At 37.6% G+C, this 20,346-nt stretch overlaps 2 protein-coding genes across 2 annotated transcripts; one reads left to right on the plus strand and one right to left on the minus strand.

The window, feature by feature from the left end:
- Window positions 1-1,111: 1,111 nt before the first annotated feature.
- On the minus strand, window positions 1,112-7,408 carry tmem150ab (transmembrane protein 150Ab). The gene is given in 8 exon segments (XM_027025371.3): window positions 1,112-3,225; window positions 3,228-3,400; window positions 3,871-4,048; window positions 4,176-4,300; window positions 5,994-6,061; window positions 6,271-6,357; window positions 6,461-6,508; window positions 6,602-7,408. Coding segments are annotated over 8 exon segments (858 nt in total). The 5' UTR covers window positions 6,667-7,408; the 3' UTR covers window positions 1,112-3,111.
- A 308-nt stretch (window positions 7,409-7,716) lies between these two features.
- On the plus strand, window positions 7,717-18,888 carry slc25a46 (solute carrier family 25 member 46). The gene is made up of 8 exons (XM_027025370.3): window positions 7,717-8,188; window positions 10,576-10,618; window positions 10,710-10,767; window positions 11,128-11,205; window positions 11,455-11,555; window positions 16,644-16,700; window positions 17,092-17,149; window positions 17,589-18,888. Exons 1-8 carry the CDS (start codon window positions 7,936-7,938, stop codon window positions 18,165-18,167), a joined length of 1,227 nt encoding a protein of 408 aa, XP_026881171.3. The 5' UTR covers window positions 7,717-7,935; the 3' UTR covers window positions 18,168-18,888.
- Window positions 18,889-20,346: the final 1,458 nt, after the last annotated feature.

The raw sequence follows: 20,346 nt of genomic DNA on the forward strand, positions 1-20,346 counted from the left end.
ACAAACAAACAACATTTTGTTATGAAGAATTATCAACAGACCATCATGTTACCCATGACTGCTAATTTGATAGTAAAAGCTCAATAGACATTTTTTTCTTTGTAGTAATGTGATAGTAATGTGATAGATCATCATAGTTGTCATACTGCAGTCAGCACTTAGCCAGGATCCCACCAATCTCACGTCACTACCATTTCCAATATATCACCAATATACTAATTATCAACTTCTACTGAATCTCATGATCTTATTCAAATCCTTATTTAAATCCCACAGGCACCTACCTCCAGTGTATTGCTCTGAGATTCTACAGTCTGATGCCTAGATTGCTACTGATCCTTTGGACAGCCCTGCATGATTCAGCTGTGTGTCTTGTCTGTGCAACGTGCCTTTGTTTTGCCTTCTCTTTATTTTTACTCGTTAAATGCTCTTCCTTGTTTACCACCACTTGTGTCTTGCTCCTGGATCCCAATATGTTACAATGGTCTTTATTATTCATGGTCAAGAGTAATAGGCATTTGCTGTATTGTCAAAATACATTTGGCAAAACCCTGTCCCAAAATAAATAACTTTGAACAAATACCTTGTCAACTTTAACTGAACTGAATAACACCTGGCGGAAACTCCTAAATGATGAATGAAAAATTGCTATATTGTTTTAATAATCGCCATTAAATATTTTTCAGATTATTTTTCACTAGGATAAACAGATAGGAAAACACATACCAGACATCTGGACCCTCAATACAGGAGTACCACAATACAGGCGTAACCACTGTGGCTAGCCTCATACCCAATGGTGATGAATCATACCCAGTGGTGATGACTTGATGTCTTAGTGCAATCACAACCATCTGTTCTGGAACACTGTTGAGATAATGGTGGTCTTCAGATGCAACCACCTTCAACATAAGATGTGCTGAGGTTTCCACCCAAGGTTCTGGTACTCACCATACTCAAGGACCTTAAGTGGGAGGGGCAGTCTCCAACAACAAGAGTATAGCACAGAATGCTATTTCTGCAGCAACTGATCAAATTATACCTGTCAGTCATGAGTTTTTCAAAGCGATCGTTGGGTCTACCCTTGAACCTTCATTAATAACCACCTGGTTTTGATCCTCCACTTCACAAGGTCACGCCAAACTCTAGCACACATAGAGCATGGAGAAATTGATTGGCTACTAACACTTTATTAAATCTACAACAGCAAAGTCAATTTTATCATGGCATACTTAAGATGGGGAAATTAATTACTGAATTTAATTGAACACATCATCTTTTGGTGTCTTTGGTAGAACCAAGTAAGGCAGGGCTGTTAGAAATTATATCAAAACAAAAAGAGGAAAGTATTGTCAACTTTTTTTGTCTACTTGTCAGCTTGTATTGCCTTTTTTATTTCTAAATTCCTTTCTCTTTAATGTGTGCAAAGCAGTTGACACAATTGAATACTGCATGGTTTCAGTGTAATTATGTAAACTTAAATACAAACAGTAACAATTATTATTATTAATTACTCACTGCTTTGAAATAATTTACTAGCTACTGAAACACTGATGGGAGTCACAACTGAATGGAACATCACATCAACAGCTTGTGAAGTTCCACTAAGTTGTCAGAATAGTTTCTCACTTTCATTAATTTTTATTTACTTTTAAATATTCTATTAAACATGTAATGTACTGCATCTATTGCTTCTGTGTTGTGTGTTGCATTTTTTAAGAAGAAATAAATGTCACACCATATATGCTCATGCGGAAGCACTGTTAGCTTTGTAAGTAGTTTTAAATTCATGATACATAGAGTGCAGCATTACACTCATTGAGGTAAAATGGGAAAATCACAAAGCAAACGCATTCATTTATAAACAGGTTAGCTAAATGGCTGTTGTACCAGATGTATATAATCACATAACACCTAATACTAACTGTAACTCAAAATTATATCATACATTATTATTAAAATTGTATTGCCAAGGTTTGTGGACTACTTTTTGCTACTAGGGATTTTAAATGCCCTGACCTGGTTTTAGCAGTAAATATATAATGATACTGTTATTGCTAAAAATACATAACTAAATTAATGACAAAGGGGATGGAAATGCAATTAGCTGAATTAAAAACAAATAAACAAACATAATATTGTTCTCAAAACTAAAAATATCATTACCTAATAATTAGTTTTGTTCTGTAAATTACCACTAACACTCCTTTATGGTCTTCATCAAGTAAATACAAAAGACAGACTACCGCCAAATAAACTTAACTTTAAAGTGTAAACTTAAACTGTACCACAAAGTGCTTAAATGACTGCGCATATCCAAACTCTTATAAAACACAGACTCAGTTCACTGACCTAAAAACATAGCAACATATTAGGCTACATTCATACAGAAACACCTCAATATGTTCTGAATCCAAGTGAAATTTCTGGAAATTTAGGATTTTGGTGTACAAAATTAAACCAAGCATTTACTGCATGGCTGCATTTGGTTTTGCACTTTGAAGACATATACAATATAAATTAGACAATCTAAATTGAACTTAACTTTAATCAGGGCTGGTTTAATGTTTAAGTTATTGGCTCTATAATAAAGGCTAATACAATATGCAAATCTTTAAAATGCAGTGAAGGAGAATAATAATTGAGAGACCTCTAGATGAACATATTAAATTGACTAAAATATTCCCTCATTTCCAGAGCTTCTCTCATCAAAAAGAATTGAAGATCAAACTTACAAATGTGAATAAAGATGACATTTAGGACTAAGCACATTCACGCAACCTGATCTTGATCAGATTCAGAACTACTGACATGTCCCTTGAAACCACAGTGGAAAATCAGAGGAATGAAGTGATTTGCTCATCAAACACATTTTTGATGATCTTGCCAATCCCAGTACAATTTTAGGGTTGAGTACCACTTAAACCTGCTGGTTACTGAGCTGGGTCTTGCATACATTTCATGTGTAGAATTCCTTTCTGTTGTAAGAGTAATCAGTTTGCTACACCTATGTACCTAATGTAAAATACATCATTAAAAAAACATTTTTAAAATTTTCATCTAGACCCACTCTGAGGACAACCTGAAATCTAACCTGCTGGTCATTTATTATTATATAGCAACACTTTCCACAGGGCAGTTAAAGTGTGTGGAGGTGATGCTACCTCCAGGTGACTTCAGGCAAAGGGTACCAAAATCTATGACAACACCTTTCTCGATGCCCCCCCCGTGATGATGCTGGAACATGAGTGGTTGTGTGGAATGCGCCTGATGAGACCAGCAATCATGGTGTCATTGTTGAAGGTTCCGTAGAAGATCAGAACCAGGAGAGTGAAGACCCACTCACAGATAGCAGCAGCATGTTGCAACACAAAGCTCTCATGAATGAAAAAAAGTCCACCTTGAGGGGAAAGGGAGGGTGATGTTAAGGAGTCTAATGGGAGACAATTTTGAGAAATATGCTGTCCACTAAAAATGTAAGCTTTTAAAAAATTTTAAACGAACTTTAACAACAACATTTTACTGACAAGTGTTTTTCACAAATTATCCACAAGACTATATTGACTATTCAATTCCCATATCACTGTACACATTCTTTGACATTAAGTATATTTTTATAGGTTGCTTTTAAATTATTTTTTTGTAAGTTGACTAAGTTATATTATGTTTTATTGTAATGTAGTGTTAGTTATGTTCACAAGCCCTGTGTATGAATGAGACACTGGGTCACAGTTGAGACACAGCTGATTAGGTGAGGAGAAGCAAGTGAGCAGGTTTGTCAACCATCATTTCACAGCAACTAATAAAGGCAGTGGGCAATTCAAAATGCGGTGAGACCCAAGTGAATCAGTGTGGTTTGAGTAGGGATACTGAGAATGAGGGAGACCAGTGCTCCAGGTGATAGAGCCACGCGCACATGGGCCATCCAGTAGTCCAGTGCCATCTCAGCAATGCGGTACGTCAGCACACATTGCAGAAACAGAAACAACAGACCTGCCGGAAACGCCACACCAGCCCCGACATAGTGTAGACTCTTAGCATGATCAACCTATGACAGAGAAAGTTAGAAAAGAAAGACAGATTTAATTTGACATACATTAAGAAAGGTCCATTAGAGAGGTGGATTTCCTTCATTATTGCTTTCTATTCTTAACCGATCTCTCTCATGTAATTACCTGGAAGCTGCCCACCATGATAAGGCCCATGGCATTGATGCAGCCAGACACCATAGCACTTGTGTTAACCCATCACTGATGGTTGTGCTCAATCACCTGGGCATAACGCAACATACACACCATCACTACAGAGACAGGAGACAAGAGAGAAAAGATGGAGAAAAATACTTGTAAGACTCAGTACTTATAAGACTGGTCTAACAAAAGCATTAAGATGCTATGGGTGTTCTTTACTAAAGGCACTTCTCAGTTTTTAGTCTGGTGGTGGCCTCACCCTGCTGATAGCCACCGGCTTTTGGTGGTGGTTGAGCACGTGGACTTTTCTTTATGTTTATCTTGTGTTGTCTGTCACTTGCTTCTCTTTCTATTTGTCCATGACTCCCTCGGGTGGTGTGTGTTGTCTCTAAGTAGCCACACCACCTAGGGATTATTGTGTCTTTATGTTTTGCCTTATTAAACCTGTTAAGTTTTTAGTTACTTTGGCTTTTTTTGGTTCTCATTAGTGCACTTTAATGTTTGGTTTTGTTTTTTGCTCACTTCATAAGGGCTGGGTATGCCCTTATTTTCTCCAGGGGTTGATGGAGCTATGGTTGGTCGGCATGGAGGGCTGTCTAAGAACATAGTAATGGCAGTGCTTTGTGTGTGTTAAAGGCTGGACCACAGTGTCTGTCACCAGTCAAAGTAGGTGCCCATTGACAAGAGAGGTGCCAAGTGCACACCGGGTTGACAAAGGATGGACTCCAAGGTCCACAGATCGCTCCGTGGAGGTGAAGAGTCAGCGGACATGAAGAAGTGCCAGGGATACGCATAGTCGGTGATGGAGGGCTCCATCGGTACAATTGAGCCATTCCACAATGCCTTATCCTGTGAGGAGGTCCCATTGACACAAGGGGAGGGCCAGCAGGGTATCCAGAAGTTGTAAGGGGTGATGTGGTGAAAGGGGCAAGGACTTTATGCCCCATCCGATGGTAAGCCCAAGTGTCGCAAAGAAGAAGCCAGTGCTGTGACCCTAAGACAAGAGGAATCACCATCAACAAGAGGGGTATGGTCCTTATGCTCTGTCCGGTTGAAAGCCTCACCGACACAGGACAGCAGAAAGGCAACTCAGTCAGCAAGAGAGGACCCCGTGGAAGAAAAGGGCAATTTCTGTGTTCTGTGGATGTGCGGTGATGCTGTGCCTGCACATGGGTGGGCCAGTTGGACATGGCCCCCATCGCTTTACAGCCCTCCCTTCCTTTGCTTTACCACCACTGCCTGGTGAATGTGTCAAGGGGGGCGTGCATTTTTGGGCAGAAGTTACTGTGATGGTGGCTGCCGATAGCCACTGGCACTCGTCGGAGGTTGAACATGTACACTTTCATTTACGATTATCTTATGTTGTCTGTCACTTGATTCTGTTTATGTTTGGCCACACCTCCCTCAGGTGGTGTGTATTGTCTATAAGTAGCCAGACCACCCTGGGGTTATTGTGTCATTACGTTTCACCTTATTTAAACCTGTTTAGTTGTCATGACCTTTTGCTGGTCAATTAAGTTACATTAGCTTTTGGGATTTTCGTTTTGTGCACTTTTATGTTTGGTTTCGTTTTTGTTCATTTCATTAAATGCTTCAGTTGGAGATTTACTTCCTTCCTTTTTTTCTGTACGTTGTTTGCACAGCTTGGGCTTTTGGCTTTGCCACTGAGCCTTACAACTCACACAAAGAGCTTATAATATAGAATTACAATATATAAAATGCAATAAAACAACGGCACACAATAATATAATTTTTTAGCATTATGTCTATGCTGAATTCATACTGCTTTAAAGGTGTGCTTACCCATAAAGGCCCCAACATTGCCTATGATACTGAAGAGGCAGCTCTCAGGTGGGTAGCAACCACACTTGCTGTGCAAAGCAGAGTACAGAAAAGTTGTACTAGCCAATAATTCAACCAGAAATAACATACAATCACTACACATACAAACGGTACTTAGTTTAGAATCTGGACATTGATTAAATACTGGATCCAAATCTTCATCTAGACAAAAACAGCCATGACTGGAAGTCTGGTGTGTTTTAGAGTACATTAACTGGGCTGTAGAATAAGACTGAACCTGATGAGAGGAATGTCCTGTAATGTACAGCAGGTCTTGGGGAAACCCCTCTTGGCTGTCTCCTCGCTGCATGTTACATTGTATGTCCTGCAATGCATTGAATAATGCAAGAACACTGGTGGAACATGGCCTAAACTTTCATATACTGCAATCAGGTTGCAGCTTTTGGAAAGTACGTGTATGGTCCTACCAGTTTTCTACAGGACACACATGATGGTTCATCACTGCCATGGAATACCTGAAAAAATATTTTAGTTCATTTCCTCATCTTCATGTGGTCGCATATGCACTGTTAGTATTATGCCTAGATACATACATCTTACAAACCTACACTATCCATATCCCTGTAATAGAGAATGCAGACAGACCGACTGGTAAGACGATCCAAGCGGTCATTAGGCAGTTTGTTGCTACATAGCCTGTATCGAAAGCACGAGACCGTATAAAATCATGGATATGATGGTGCGTTGACAGACGCGACCAGGCGAAGCCAGGAAGTGCAGTGCATATGAAAGGATCAGTGTCGACAGCGCAGCTCCTTCAGCTGCATTTCTGACTGCTTAATCTGTCATACATCTTGCCAAGGTTTTGGTTTATAATAATAGGGTACAAAGACATAACGTTTACACCCACGTATAACGGTTTTTCATTAACCACGAATACTTGTTACTTTGGAGAATTGCTGGCCTTTGACTCTATACAAGACGTCGAACATCAAGAAAAGCTAGACCACTTTGTACCTTAAAATGACGTTTCTGCTCAATATCGGTGCAGCTAGCCTGCAGATATGATTTATATTATGTGCCCAACGCGAGCTTTACCCTTCAAAGATAAGATGGATAAGGCACAGTGAAAACTGCACGACCTAGATACCTATCTCGAAAAAAAATGCCGAAAGCAACATCGTAGAAGTAGGTTAAGTTGCAATATTTCGCCTTATCTAGCAACCTACTTAGCTTCAAAGCTAATCTGCTCGCTGTTATATTTGAAGAACTTGCAAAAATCCGTTATTATCACAAGCCTTTATAACACGCTAAAAGTACCATTTTCAGTTACTACATGTCTGTTATTACGGAGAAGCTGCTACGGAAAATAAAAAAATACTACTTTATAGTAGGCCCTGTACCAAATCAATGAATCCTTCCACTGTAGCTATGTAAACCTATACATGCGTGCAACAAGCCGTGCTGAAATATACAGTGCATCTTTCAGGCGTCAGAGGGCGCATGTAATTGTGCAGTATATAATACAAAAATGCTTGACAAGAATAAACATTTTTATTTAACTGAAGACAGGTTAATATAAATTCATATATTTGTACTGCATGTGTATTTCGTAAATTATTTCCAACACAAAAAAGTAATTTATTTTCAACATGGGGCGCAAATGCGGACCACATATCCCAGAAGGCCACAAAGAAAACGGAAGTGATAAAGAAAGGTCAAAGTTTACAATAGCGTTAGCTAGCTAGCTAGCTAGTTAGTTAACAGACAGCCACTCAGGCTGCATTGTTTTGCTAAAAAAAATAACTAGCTAGCTAGCTTGGCAATACTCTCAGATGACTGGAAATGTTTACTTTTGAATAACTTATGTACAGTTCACACAACTCTTAAATAGGACAAGAGAAAAATTACGTTAAGACTAGTGTCCCCTCTCTTTCCCAATATGAGTTCTCGACGACCAGATAGCTTTGACGGCTTAGGTTATAGGGGTAGGGAAGATCCAACTTTTGCAGGAGGCTACTCGGGAAGGTCATTTAATAATTCGTCGAATATGGAACTTCATCACTGGGTCACCACACCTCCAGATATACCTGGCAGCAGAAATCTGCATTTTGGTGATAGCACGCCACAGTTTGAAACGGCCCCTGCGCCATCTGGGGCTGGAGACGACATTCAGTCGGATGCCCCACCATCCGGTAGGTTTGGTTGAAGAGCTCTTATAATCACCGCTAACGTGAAGGTGCAGCTAACTGAAAAAGTCTGAACGTTACGTGTTCTAGCTTGTTACACTGTCAAGTAAGCCAGTATCCTACCGTGCCCAAAACTAGGCCTCTGACATTCAGTAGATTCTTTATATACATGTTTATATATAAAACGTGTATGTATATATTTCTAACAATTATCTTATTAATATAATTAGACCGCTATATCGATGTGGGAGCAATAGCGGCTCATCTTACTATGTACACAGGAATTAGAACCACAAACATAAAAAGACTTGAGGTCACAAACGTTACCTCGGCGATAAACATCTAATCACCACCACATCAGTGATATTGCAAGTATTGCTTACTCAACTTCATTATATGTGCATCACTTTCCATGTAAAAGCCTGGCAAAGTTGTTGCTACATTGATAAAAGTGAGAGGAACTTGAGAGTGAGTGTCTTTGTGGCTAAACGGTTTTGTATTAATTATTTTAGAAATGTGTTAATTACGAAGGCTCATCCAAGTAAATGGCCATGAAAACATGAATTATTTATGGATGGTAAAGTTTGTTTTGTCTGTGTAACAGAAATCAATTGATTCAGTTCTAAGTCAAACTATTAGTGTTTTAAATTAATGTATTTAACATTTTAATAGCTATAAGCATACTGTATGGTGTGGTTGTGTTGCTACCATTAGTAATGTCTTTAACAGAAAAAGTGCATATCGGGTCTTTTTTTAACTGTTGATTCTAAAGGTTACTCTGCTATAACATTTGTTAGGTCCCCTTGACCATAGACTGATAGTCTTATCTAATCTCTTGTCATTGTTGGTGATTCCAATATTCATATGCAGAATGAAAGTGATGCTTTGAGGGTAGCGTTTGTGTCCGTAGTCTACTGGTGTTAGTCAGAAGGACATGTAAGTTTAATCACAAGCTTGATCTAACTTTGGATTTATATGTTAACATGGTACTTATAATCCCCATGAGCAAAGATGTATCTGATCATTGTCTTATTGACTTTGAATTTCAAATGAATACAAGATGTGGCATTAGAGTTGTTATTTTTGTAGGAAGTGTGTTCTTATACCACCTTGATCAAATGACTGATAGATTAAATAGATCTTTAAGGTCTTCTTTGGGCAGTGTAGCACGATTATGAAATGTTTGTAAAACTCAGTATACAGCAGTTCTGCCAAAGAAACAAAAGACGTTTCATGAGTGCTGATACACTATAGAGAGTATAGAGTATAACAGCACTGGGTCCTTTAACTATACATGAACAGGTGTGTTCCGTTAACCATCAATTACATTAATGATTGTTACAATCTAAGATGGATAACAAACTCTGCACCACAAAGACGAACAGATTTCCACAAATAAAACTGATTTAAATTATGAATGGTCATCAGGAGTGGATGGGAGGGGGGGTGAGCTTGCTAAAAAGTTACCAGATGATAGTTAATTAAGCAGTATAACACTCACGCTTATGTTAGTTAATTAAGCAGTATAACACAAGTGATTGTACAGGAACAAGTGATCAGGCCAGTTCTTCGAGATGTCATTAGCAACAAATTCTCAGATTTTATTTATGAAGAAAATGGAGACCATAAAGAGTATAGTTAAATCCAAGGCTACCAGCAGTTCATTATACAATTCAATAGCTTCTGATGATGCTCAGGAGGCCTCATCCTCTAAGAACATTCTGAGGAATACAGTACAATTCGTTGGATCCAACTCTACCTTGATGCTGTCCACTAGTCCAACCATATGTGTACTTGATTCAGCGCTGTGTTTGTTACTTCTGGATTTATCAGTGAATTACAAAGTCTACTACAGTCACAGCAGCATCTCCCCCCCTTCTAGCTTCTGTTCTACATAGTTAGGCCAGCCTTTAAGGTATACTGTTCTATGTTCTATACTAAGTATACGTATACATAAGTATATGATGTTCATTATAGTTAAAAACTATAATGAACAAAATTAATATTCTTTTTAAGGCTGGCCTAATGTAACTATATATCAGTTTCTAACCTCCACTACTCTTTTATTAATTTTTTCATCCCTCTTTCCATTTGGGGAACTCATTGATTTGTATTATTAAAATTTAATGCTAGAGCCACCAAACAACCTTTATTCATCTACAGTCATTCTAAAATCGGTGCTGCTGATCACCGTCTTCAAACATGCATTATGATGTATCAGAGTATTTTTAACCCAGATTCATAAATGTACATTGTCATTTTAAACTCTATTTCAAAAATCTACTTTGTTGAATCTTTTCTGAGTAAAGCATGTTAAGGTTTTTGAGTGATTTGTATTTTCTTGCACAATTTAGGTTATACTAATTATCTGACTCTTTCCTTTTAACTTTCAGATCAGTTGAACAGGTTTGCTGGCTTTGGGATAGGACTTGCAAGGTAATTTATGCCTAATACCCACTCGTTAGGCTTATATAAAGACTAAATAGTTATTGGTGATTTGTATCAATGTTCTGTTGTTTTTGCTCAGCCTCTTTACAGAAAATGTCCTTGCCCACCCATGTATTGTATTTCGGCGGCAGTGCCAGGTAAGCCTGTCAAAGAAAGAAAGAACACTGAATGACTAATAATAATCTCAAGTGAAATGTTTTTCTATAGCAAATCTATAGAAGTGTAGTATGCTGGCAATAGTAGATTAAGGAGATAAGATATTTCCCCCCACAATATCATTAGTAAAGGTCCTTTCTAAGAATATCAATTTTCCAGTAATGCCACAGCATGCTTTAGTAATCTTCTAATGCATTATGAAATTGAGTGTAAAACGTGTGTCTTTTTTTATGATTTCAACCATCCTAAAGCAGAACGAAACAAATTCTTTTTCTCTCTTAAATTGTCTAATGTTGGTCATTGTAGCTTTGCTTTTGTGTTGTTCTTGTTGCTTATTTCAGGTGAATTACCATGCCAGGTTCTACCACCTGTCGCCACTGACTGCTCTAGGAGTGATGTACAATATCACTAAATCACAGGTAGCAAAAACTTTGATATGCCCAAATTAAGTGATACATTTAACATAAGAAAATTCCATACCATAACCATAGGAGTCCTTAGAAACTCCCAAACAATCTACCTATTGTTACAGTATACAGTATCCAGTATACCAGGTACGGGGTGAAAGATGATGATTAAATGTCACAGATGTTTTAAGAGCAGAACAGAGATGGAAAAGGACTGGAATGAGAACCTCTGAAATAACTATGAAATTCTGTCACTGACAGGGTCCAAAAGCCCTCTGGAAAGGAATGGGCAGCACTTTTGTCATCCAGGGAGTGACTCTTGGGACTGAGGGCATAATTAGTGAATGCACGCCACTGCCAAGGTAAGAAATATATAATAAATATTTTAACTGCATCTGTCAACACAGAACTATGTACATTGCCAGGGTCTGCCACATGAGGGGGAGGTATAATAATATATAAAAGAAGAAAAAAAAATATTGAAGAAGTGAGAAAAAAATTAATATATATATTAATATATTATATATAAGCAAAAATGTCAGGTTTAAACAGTATAATGAATGAGGTATATCAAGGAAAACAAATATATATTGGGCTAAAAAATAAAACAAAGTTGAATAAGAAGTTATGAAGGCTTAAACAGTCCAGATAAGGCAGATAAACTATGGTTAGTGGGGCATATTAAGCACACCAGAAAAAAAACAACTCAGTTTTACCCAAGCTTATTTCACATCACTATAGTTTAAATTTATAAAGTAGTTACATTTCTTTGATATATTGTTAGAGCTGAGTGTCCTTCAGACATATGCGTCCAGACTAATTGTTCTGGGTCCGGCTTTGTTAACTATTCTGTGATGCTGAACATTCTTATAACACTGTTTTAAAATTCTGTGAATCACATGCTTAATAGGCAGGGCCCCTGGTTCAAACCATGACTTAGGAATAGATTTCTTGGCATTTCTAAGGCTGTATATACACTGCAGATCAAAATTAGAAAACAACACACAATTTCCTAAATGTCAAGATCACTGTGTAGTCCTATGTGAATTTATCCTAATAGGAGTAAAAGAGCAGTATTTTAAGCTTATTTCATGAGTTGCATACATTCTAAAGCACAGTATTAAAAAACTTAAATGAGATAATTGAAAAAGAACACTGATCAAATTTAGAGAACACTTTCAGGTACCTGCAAGTTATTGGTGTTAATCTGTCACCTGGTGCTAATTTCCTTAATTATCTGACAAACCCTATTGAACTGGCAGCCTAGCTTTCCAGTTTTCACTGACTTTGCAAGATGGTGAGCCGTTCCAAAGTGACTGAAACCCTCCGGCAGCAGGTTGTCCAGATGAAGGCCAAAGGGGTGACCCTATCAGCCATAGCAAGAGAAGTTGGTCATTCCAAGTCTGTGATTTCTAGAATATTGCATCTTTACAACATCACAAACTTGAAATTCAAGTCAATTCAAGAAATTCAAATTCAAGAAATTCAAGAGAGGACAGGATAATGCAGAGAATCTCCATTGGTAATTGGTTCAACACTGCAGCTGGAATTGCTTGTCGGTTCAGCATTGAACAGGGTAAGGATCTGTCTCGTCATACAGTGTCTCGATGTTTAAGAGCATTTGGACTGAAAGCCCACTATGCAGTGACCAAACCTCATTAGCAGAAAGAATCAAAAGGCTAGACTAAACTTTGCTGAGGAGCATGTTGTGTGGACAGAGGAGAAGTGGTCCAGAGTTCACTTTACTGATGAAAGCAAGTTTAATTTATTTGGGTCTGATGGGAAACATTATGTTCGTCAACAAACTGGGAAAAGACTAAACCCAAAGTGTGTAAAGAAGTCAGTGAAAGGTGGAGGAGGAAGCGTCATGGTTTGGGGAATGTTTTCGGCAGCAGGAGTTGGACCTTTCATACAGCCACAGCCACATGGCAGAGTGAATGCAAGTGTGTATCAGAACCTTCTTCAACAACATGTGGTTCCTTACTTGCGTTCATCACTCAATTAGCCAGCAGTTTTCATGCAGGACAATGCCCCCTATTACACAGCAAAACGGGTAAAGCTGTTCCTTGAAACTGAAACCACTGAAACAATGAAATGGCCAACCAGAGTTCTGATGTAAACCCAGCAGAAAACCTTTGGAAAATCCTTGGGGACAAAGTTATGGCCAAGAAACCCACACCAGTCACTGAACTGTGGAAGAGATTGCAAGACGGGTGGACCAAAATCACACCAGAGCAGTGTGAGACACTAGTGATGTCCTGTGGCCACAAATGTGCTGAAGTCATTCAAAGCAACGACCTGTACACTTCCTACTGATTGGTGACTGTTGTAACCTTCAGAAAATTTAGTTGTAATCTTTCTCTGTGCTACAGCTATTGCTGTTCTCTAATTTTGATCACTGTGTTTTCTGCAAAATAAAGGTTTTATGTTGAAATACCTTGGTTATTTGGTAAAACACTGTTCTAGTGGCATGGCATACCCGTAACAAAAAATCCTTCAAATGTTGACCAATGAAGATTACGTTATTTCTGAAATAATCAAGTGTTCATAAATTGTTCTCTAATTTTGATCTCCAGTATATAATATTCTTCACTGACTTGGAGTAAGATTAAGTTTGTTTAGCCTTGGCTAATGTTCATATAATGTTGAGTGAAATGGAGGTATATTAGTCAGGTAGAAAGATGTCCATCTGAAGTTCTTCAGTTGCCTAAAAAAATTATGCTCTAAAAGTTAGGCTCTGAATATCACAGCTTCAGTGGATTCAACAAAAATGAATAGCACTTTAACACAAATTATTTTGTCATTTCAATTAACTGTAAATGAATTGATAGACTCTGTACCAAAGCAGGTGAGTGGTGAGAAGTGGTGCGTAGTGTAAGCGGAGGGGCTTGATTTTGTCCATCTTGAAGAGCTAAAGTTGGATCATTGCTGTTCTCTCCAGATCCTCCAATACTGCTCCATCTCACAAGCATAGCTCATGCAAATGGAATTAGAGTTACAGTTCAACAGTTGGTTTACAGTATATAATCATTTCAGAATCAGGCAGTTATTAAGGAATTTGGAATTTGTTCTCAGTCTCTCATCAGGTCATAGTACACAGCCTTTAATAGCCTTCACCATGTCCTTCAGTAATTCATTCAGTTCTTGCTCTTTATCATTCACTACTACACTGTACTATCTACCTAAATTCTTAACTTTTCTCCAGTATGGAATATATGAATTCAACCTCCATAAGAAAAGGAAAGATTTCATTTTACAATTGACAAACATCTAGACTTACTGTGTTACTTACTATGGTTAAAAAATTGAATATTCAAAAATAAGCCATAACCAGTCTTGTAATCCTCTCCAGTACCTGGAAGAACCCAAATGTCTTCTACAAGAGATTATGCAGTACTGAGCCAAATATATTATCCAAGTCTAGGAATACCACATGTAGGTCCCTACCCTCTTTCTTTGCTGTCTGAATTTGATGCCAGATCGTACTGCTATGCTTCAAACATCAGTTGACTAATGATGTCAATTAACTAATTTGGCTTCACATATACAGCCAGTCTCTGTGTGGTCATGATAAAGATAATCATACCCTTCAAATTAAGAAGGTTTATAGGTTAAAACTGCTCAATACCCACAGCATCTTTCTCTTTTGGTATAAGAATACCCTCTGCTTGGTTCCACTCTGTTTTGGGATAATTCCTTTCTTTCACACTATGACTATCATCTTCAATAAAACGTTTATAGACATACAGATTTCCACTGCACAATGCTCCAGCTCTTTTGCTCTTTCCTTAATCAGAAATCACACTATAGAACATTGTTCTTTCCAAGATTGTCTCCCAAATTTCTCCTTATTAAATAAGGTCTTAACAAGCTCAACAAATGAGGATGATGCCCTAGCATGGTCCTTCTTTTTCATTCTTTTCCTTAAGACATCTGTGGCCAGAATATAACTAGAGATGGCAATGCTTTGCTGCTTAGTATTGTGGAAATATGTAATGCTCGGCTTGACTAATCAAATCAAGCCAAACCATGTAAATTTTAGACCAATCATATCAGACCAAACATTTCTTCCATTTACTTCCATTCAGTCATTTGAGCATCTGGTCTCGCACCCCATTACGTATTTTAAGCCGAGGATTGCCATCTCCCCCTTGTGCAGGGTCTTTGGTGTGGGCTGGTTAATGCACTACAGATGTCAGACTCTGTAGTTATCAGTGTCTGTGGCTGAGACCAAACCAGCATGATACTTGGCATAACACAAAATCACGCAGTGTACCTTCAGCTTTAGACAGCATTGGCTATCAAGCAGTGAGTAATACTGAGACTAAGCACAAACTAAGCTGTTTTACTGTTAACACTTGCGTGAAGGATGCTAAGGATTAAATGGAGGTCTTTTTCATCTAGGTTTGACTGGTTTTCTTTTTAAAAATGTTTGCTAAAGCCTGTAAAATGCAAAACACTGTAATAAATTTGAAGTGTAATATTCCTTTTTTTTTTTCTTTTTTTTACCTTGTATACTCTATAATCCTCCATTTAAAAAATTTTCTATGGACAGATATCCCACTTTTTTTAAGTTGGCAGTCATAGTCATGGCAAATATCCTAAATCTAACATTGACTGTACAAAACTACCTATTGGAGAAAAATAGCTAATGTTACTTTTTCATGCTATCTTAACTACATGGAAGTTACATGATTGATATCACCTCTTCCAATAATTGCATAATTAATCAAAAAGAGAAGCACAAAGGTTTGTTCTACTAAACAGTTTGGTTAAATGCTTAAATGATCTATGGGACTGGGCATGGCCTGCGTTTTCTCTCCTGTGTGAGTGAGGAGTGTGCGGGCGGTGGGAAATAAATAACTTAGACCAGAGTAGGAGTGCCTTACTGAATTCCAGGAGCTGCTGCTTTATTCCATCTACATACTCTGCATGGTAACTATAGAAACACGTGTTATGACTTTTTGAATAAATAGTGTTCACCATATCATTATAATACTAATCATATTATTTATATTCAATCACTGTACTTTGAGTAGCAGAGTGTAGAACCTTGTGCTATCCCATAAACCAGTAAGGTTCATTAAGAATAATTTACCATTTAGAAATTTTACCTATTGGCCAACAGGGTATAAAGACTGAGTGCTTTATGACCTGGAGAAATGTCATGCTTTTCTACAGTAGCTGGGGCTGGTTAGGGCTACTGGGATTACTTCCAGTTCATATGTTGTCATAAAAGCCTTCAGGTCCAGCATGACCAGTGAAGCTAAGACAGAGAAATACAAGTATTACTTTGGACTGTTTCAACTGTGGGGGGCAGATCTTGTTTAACATGCACAATGTTTGATATGTGGATGAAAGGATATCAGAGTTTAATGCTTATTAAACATTTATTGATACACTCCCACTGCAAAAACAAAGACATGATAATGTTTTATGATTATTCTCAGGGAGCTGTCACACAAATGGAATCCAAAGCAAATTTTGGGCCACCTAGTACTGAAAGGGTAAGTTATTACAAATGGTTCATCTAAAATGCAAAAAGTGTGTTTTGGCAATATCGCTAAAAAGATTTTACACACACACACTGCATTTTATTTTGTAATAGCAATGTATCATTTTCACCCATCCCTGGATTCAAATTTTATAATTTTCTCAATTTAGAAAATTAGAAGCATTAGATGATTAGCATCTCAGAAGCATTTGTTAGTAGTTCCTTTTTTCTTTTCCTTTTTTAAACATTTTTGCTTGTGAAATTCTAATGAAAACTTGCTCAATGATTGCCAAGTATTGATTTTGTTGAAAGGGAAATTCTACCTCTTGCCATTTTAATAATCTTCAGTCTCCTTATCTCATTCTGTTTTGAGCAAGTGTCATCATGTTTTCTTTTCCCCCCAGTTTAACATATGTGGTTGCAATGCCATTTTACTCAGCAAGCCTCATTGAAACCGTTCAGGTCAGTCTCTGATTTTTTTTTAATCTAGATACATTTGACACACAAAATTACAGTAAACTGTGTACACACAAATCATTTACAATCTACTTTTGTTGTCTGATTTCAACACACAATCAAAAACATTACTTCTATCCATTTTTTTCTTTACTCAATACATAACCATTTAAAAGTATTTATTAGAATATCATTCAGTTTAAAAAAAGGCAGAGTTAATTATTATTAGTAATGATCTGTTTAACAATACTTTCCTATGATTGCAAATGCACTTGAGGAGTTAGTTCTCTGACAAAATTGTGTGACAACCAGATACCACCCATCAGATTTTTTAAATTGTTCTTTATTTAGCTCAAACATATCTCAATGTGTCCAGCAACCTTTCCTAATTTTGAAAAAAAGCTTTCTTTGAGTTGTTCCTTGTTTTTGTGCATGGTCTCATCAGAGTGAGATAATTCGGGACAACCCTGGTATCCTGGACTGTGTGAAGGAGGGCATGGGCCGTATCATGGGTCTTGGTGTGCCCCACAGCAAGCGCTTGCTTCCCCTGTGGGGTTTGCTCTTCCCAACCGTGCTCCACGGTGTGCTGCATTACATCATCACCTCCAGCGTGCAGAAGCTGGTGCTGTACCTACTGCGTCATGACTTGCCCAAGCGTGCAGGCCCCAATTCCAGCTCCAACACTGTCCAGAACATGCTTGATGCCTACTTCCCAGAGCTTATTGCTAGCTTTGCAGCTAACCTGTGTGCTGATGTGCTGCTGTTTCCTCTGGAGACAGTATTGCACAGGCTGCATGTCCAAGGGACCCGCACAATCATAGACAACACTGACCTGGGCTTTGAGGTGTTGCCCATTAACACCCAGTATGAAGGTATGAGGGACTGTGTAAATGTGATACGGCGGGAGGAGGGCATTCTGGGCTTCTACAAGGGCTTTGGCACAATTGTGATCCAGTACTCGCTCCATGCAGCAGTGCTGCAGATTACCAAGATGATCTACTCGACGCTTTTGCAAAATGCCTGAGTGGAGCAACTTTGTTAGAAAATGTGTGATAGATGGGTCCTTCTGTGTTATATTTTTTGTGCGTGTGTATGGGATTGTGTCTGTGCATGTGTGGGCTAGTAAGCTCATTCCAGGGAACCGTGACCTATTCACTAGTTTGTTTCATTGCTTTGTTTCATAAAGCACTTTTAGTCTTTACTTGCATGATACAGCTGATTAAAGCAGCAGTAACAAAAGCTTAAGGATTAGCTATTAACGTAATGGTCACACGCTTTTTGCCCTGCTAGCCCCATACCAGCCTGGTTGTGTGTTGCTACTTTTACTCCTAGGTTGTCCAAAATTTTTCTTCCCCTTCTGCCTTGGGACAGACATCCAACAGTGGTATGAATGCAGCACTTGTTTATATATGGTAACAGATTGAAAAAGACTAAGCCAAATTATCTGGAGATTTATTGTACATAAATTATATGAAAATGTCATGGTTATTTGCAACCTGGTAATATTTGTACCATTGTTTAAATAGGCGAAAATGTTACCATCCACTGGATTCATTACAAATACTTTTTTTATTTTGAAAATAATCATCAGTGCAGTGAGCACATGGCACTAACTAAGGCACATGTCATTAAATGTGTCAAGTTTTGACAGCAACATTTTTTTTGTAGCCCATGTTTTAGCTGCTCTGCATTGACAAATTGTAATATTGAGTATGGTGATTGAAAATAAATGTATCAAAACATTGTTTTAATGTGTGGAAAATAATTTTCTGTTCAAAAGGAGTAATTGTGATTTTGGTTACAAAATTAGTCATAATTCAATCATTAGCACAATGTGGCCTCGGCTATTTGCTAGTCATGAGGCCACAGTTGGTTTACTACATGTACCAGTAAGCAGAGGTAGGCAAGATAGCCTGAAAATAGTCTTTATTTTAGTAGATGACTAGCAGTAGTAGTAGATGATTTTGGAAGTTTTGTAGTAGTAATTTGATAGTATGTAGTATATACATGAGTACAACCAGAGTAGAAAAGGCAATTATAATGTGTGAAATTAGAGAGGTTATTTTTATTTATTTATTTATTTTGGCATAATGTATGCTGTGTCTTACAGCTGTTCCTGTTTATGTGCAATGGGTTTCATAAGGGTGGAATGCATCATCCACCAGCCAAAGTATTCCAGGGCGTTCACTGATTATGGCCAAGTTCATCACTGGCTTTTGCTACATTTAACTCCAACAGTAAAGTATTAGCCATCTTAACTAATTCTATCAACTTTACATTAGTAACAGGATGTGATGCCTCAGAGTGGGTTATGACCTGGGACAATGTTTTTTGACTGGGGCTTCCTACAGTTTGGATGTAGTCATAAACAATTTGGTGAGACAACCAGATACACAGCATACATGAAGCATGACTGAATGAACTAAGACAGAGAAGTACAAGTATTTCTTGTTTGATCTCTTTCATGTTTGATCTCTTTCAAGATCTTTCAAGATTAATACATACTCAGCCTTTAATGATGCCCTTCTTTGACTTCTATGACAAAGATGTGATAATATTTTATGATTATTAAAAGTTAGTTGTTACAAAATTAATTCCAAAGCAAACTGGGCCATCTAGTACCAAAATGATCAGTGTAAGTGAATGGTTCATCAAACACATAACTATATTTTAATGATACAGATTATCCAGTGGGATGTTAAGTCTGTATGTTGCACTTATTGTGAGGAATTGTATGAGAATTACAAAAATTCTATTAATTAAACAGTAGCTCACTGGCAAACATTGTGAAGCTTGTAATGCAGCTATATCTTGTTAATAAAATTGTAATGATTCCATTGAGTTTTCTATAATTGGACTGAAGAGGTCTAATAAAGTGGCTTTGTGTTTTTCTATAATTGGACTGAAGAGGTCTAATAATGTGGCTTCTCAGTGAACTATGACTATGTATGACTATGCGCTGCAGTATATAGTGCCTCTTACACACATACACACACACAAACAACAATAAAACATTGAACACATTATGGTTTTATGGGCTGTAGAACATCTTCAATATTGTAAAGCAATTTTTTAAATATTTTTTAAAGTGTGTTTTACTATTCTTACATAACTGCATTCAGCATATGAATTACATTCATGTGAAATTGCCTTGTTAACACTGAAATTTGATATCGTTGCAATATTTATGCTTAGATGTGAGT

This window comes from Electrophorus electricus, chromosome 8 (assembly GCF_041902795.1).
Source record: "Electrophorus electricus isolate QZ-2024a chromosome 8, ASM4190279v1, whole genome shotgun sequence".
In the NCBI taxonomy this organism is placed as follows: domain Eukaryota; kingdom Metazoa; phylum Chordata; class Actinopteri; order Gymnotiformes; family Gymnotidae; genus Electrophorus; species Electrophorus electricus.

What these genes read in the sequence shown, in the direction of transcription:
- slc25a46 (XM_027025370.3), top strand. Translation starts at nt 7,936, where the DNA reads ATGAGTTCTCGACGACCAGATAGCTTTGACGGCTTAGGTTATAGGGGT. An exon ending in TTTGGGATAGGACTTGCAAG is followed by an intron (nt 10,619 to 10,709) that starts GTAATTTATGCC and finishes GTTTTTGCTCAG; the next exon opens with CCTCTTTACAGAAAATGTCC. An exon ending in TATTTCGGCGGCAGTGCCAG is followed by an intron (nt 10,768 to 11,127) that starts GTAAGCCTGTCA and finishes TGCTTATTTCAG; the next exon opens with GTGAATTACCATGCCAGGTT.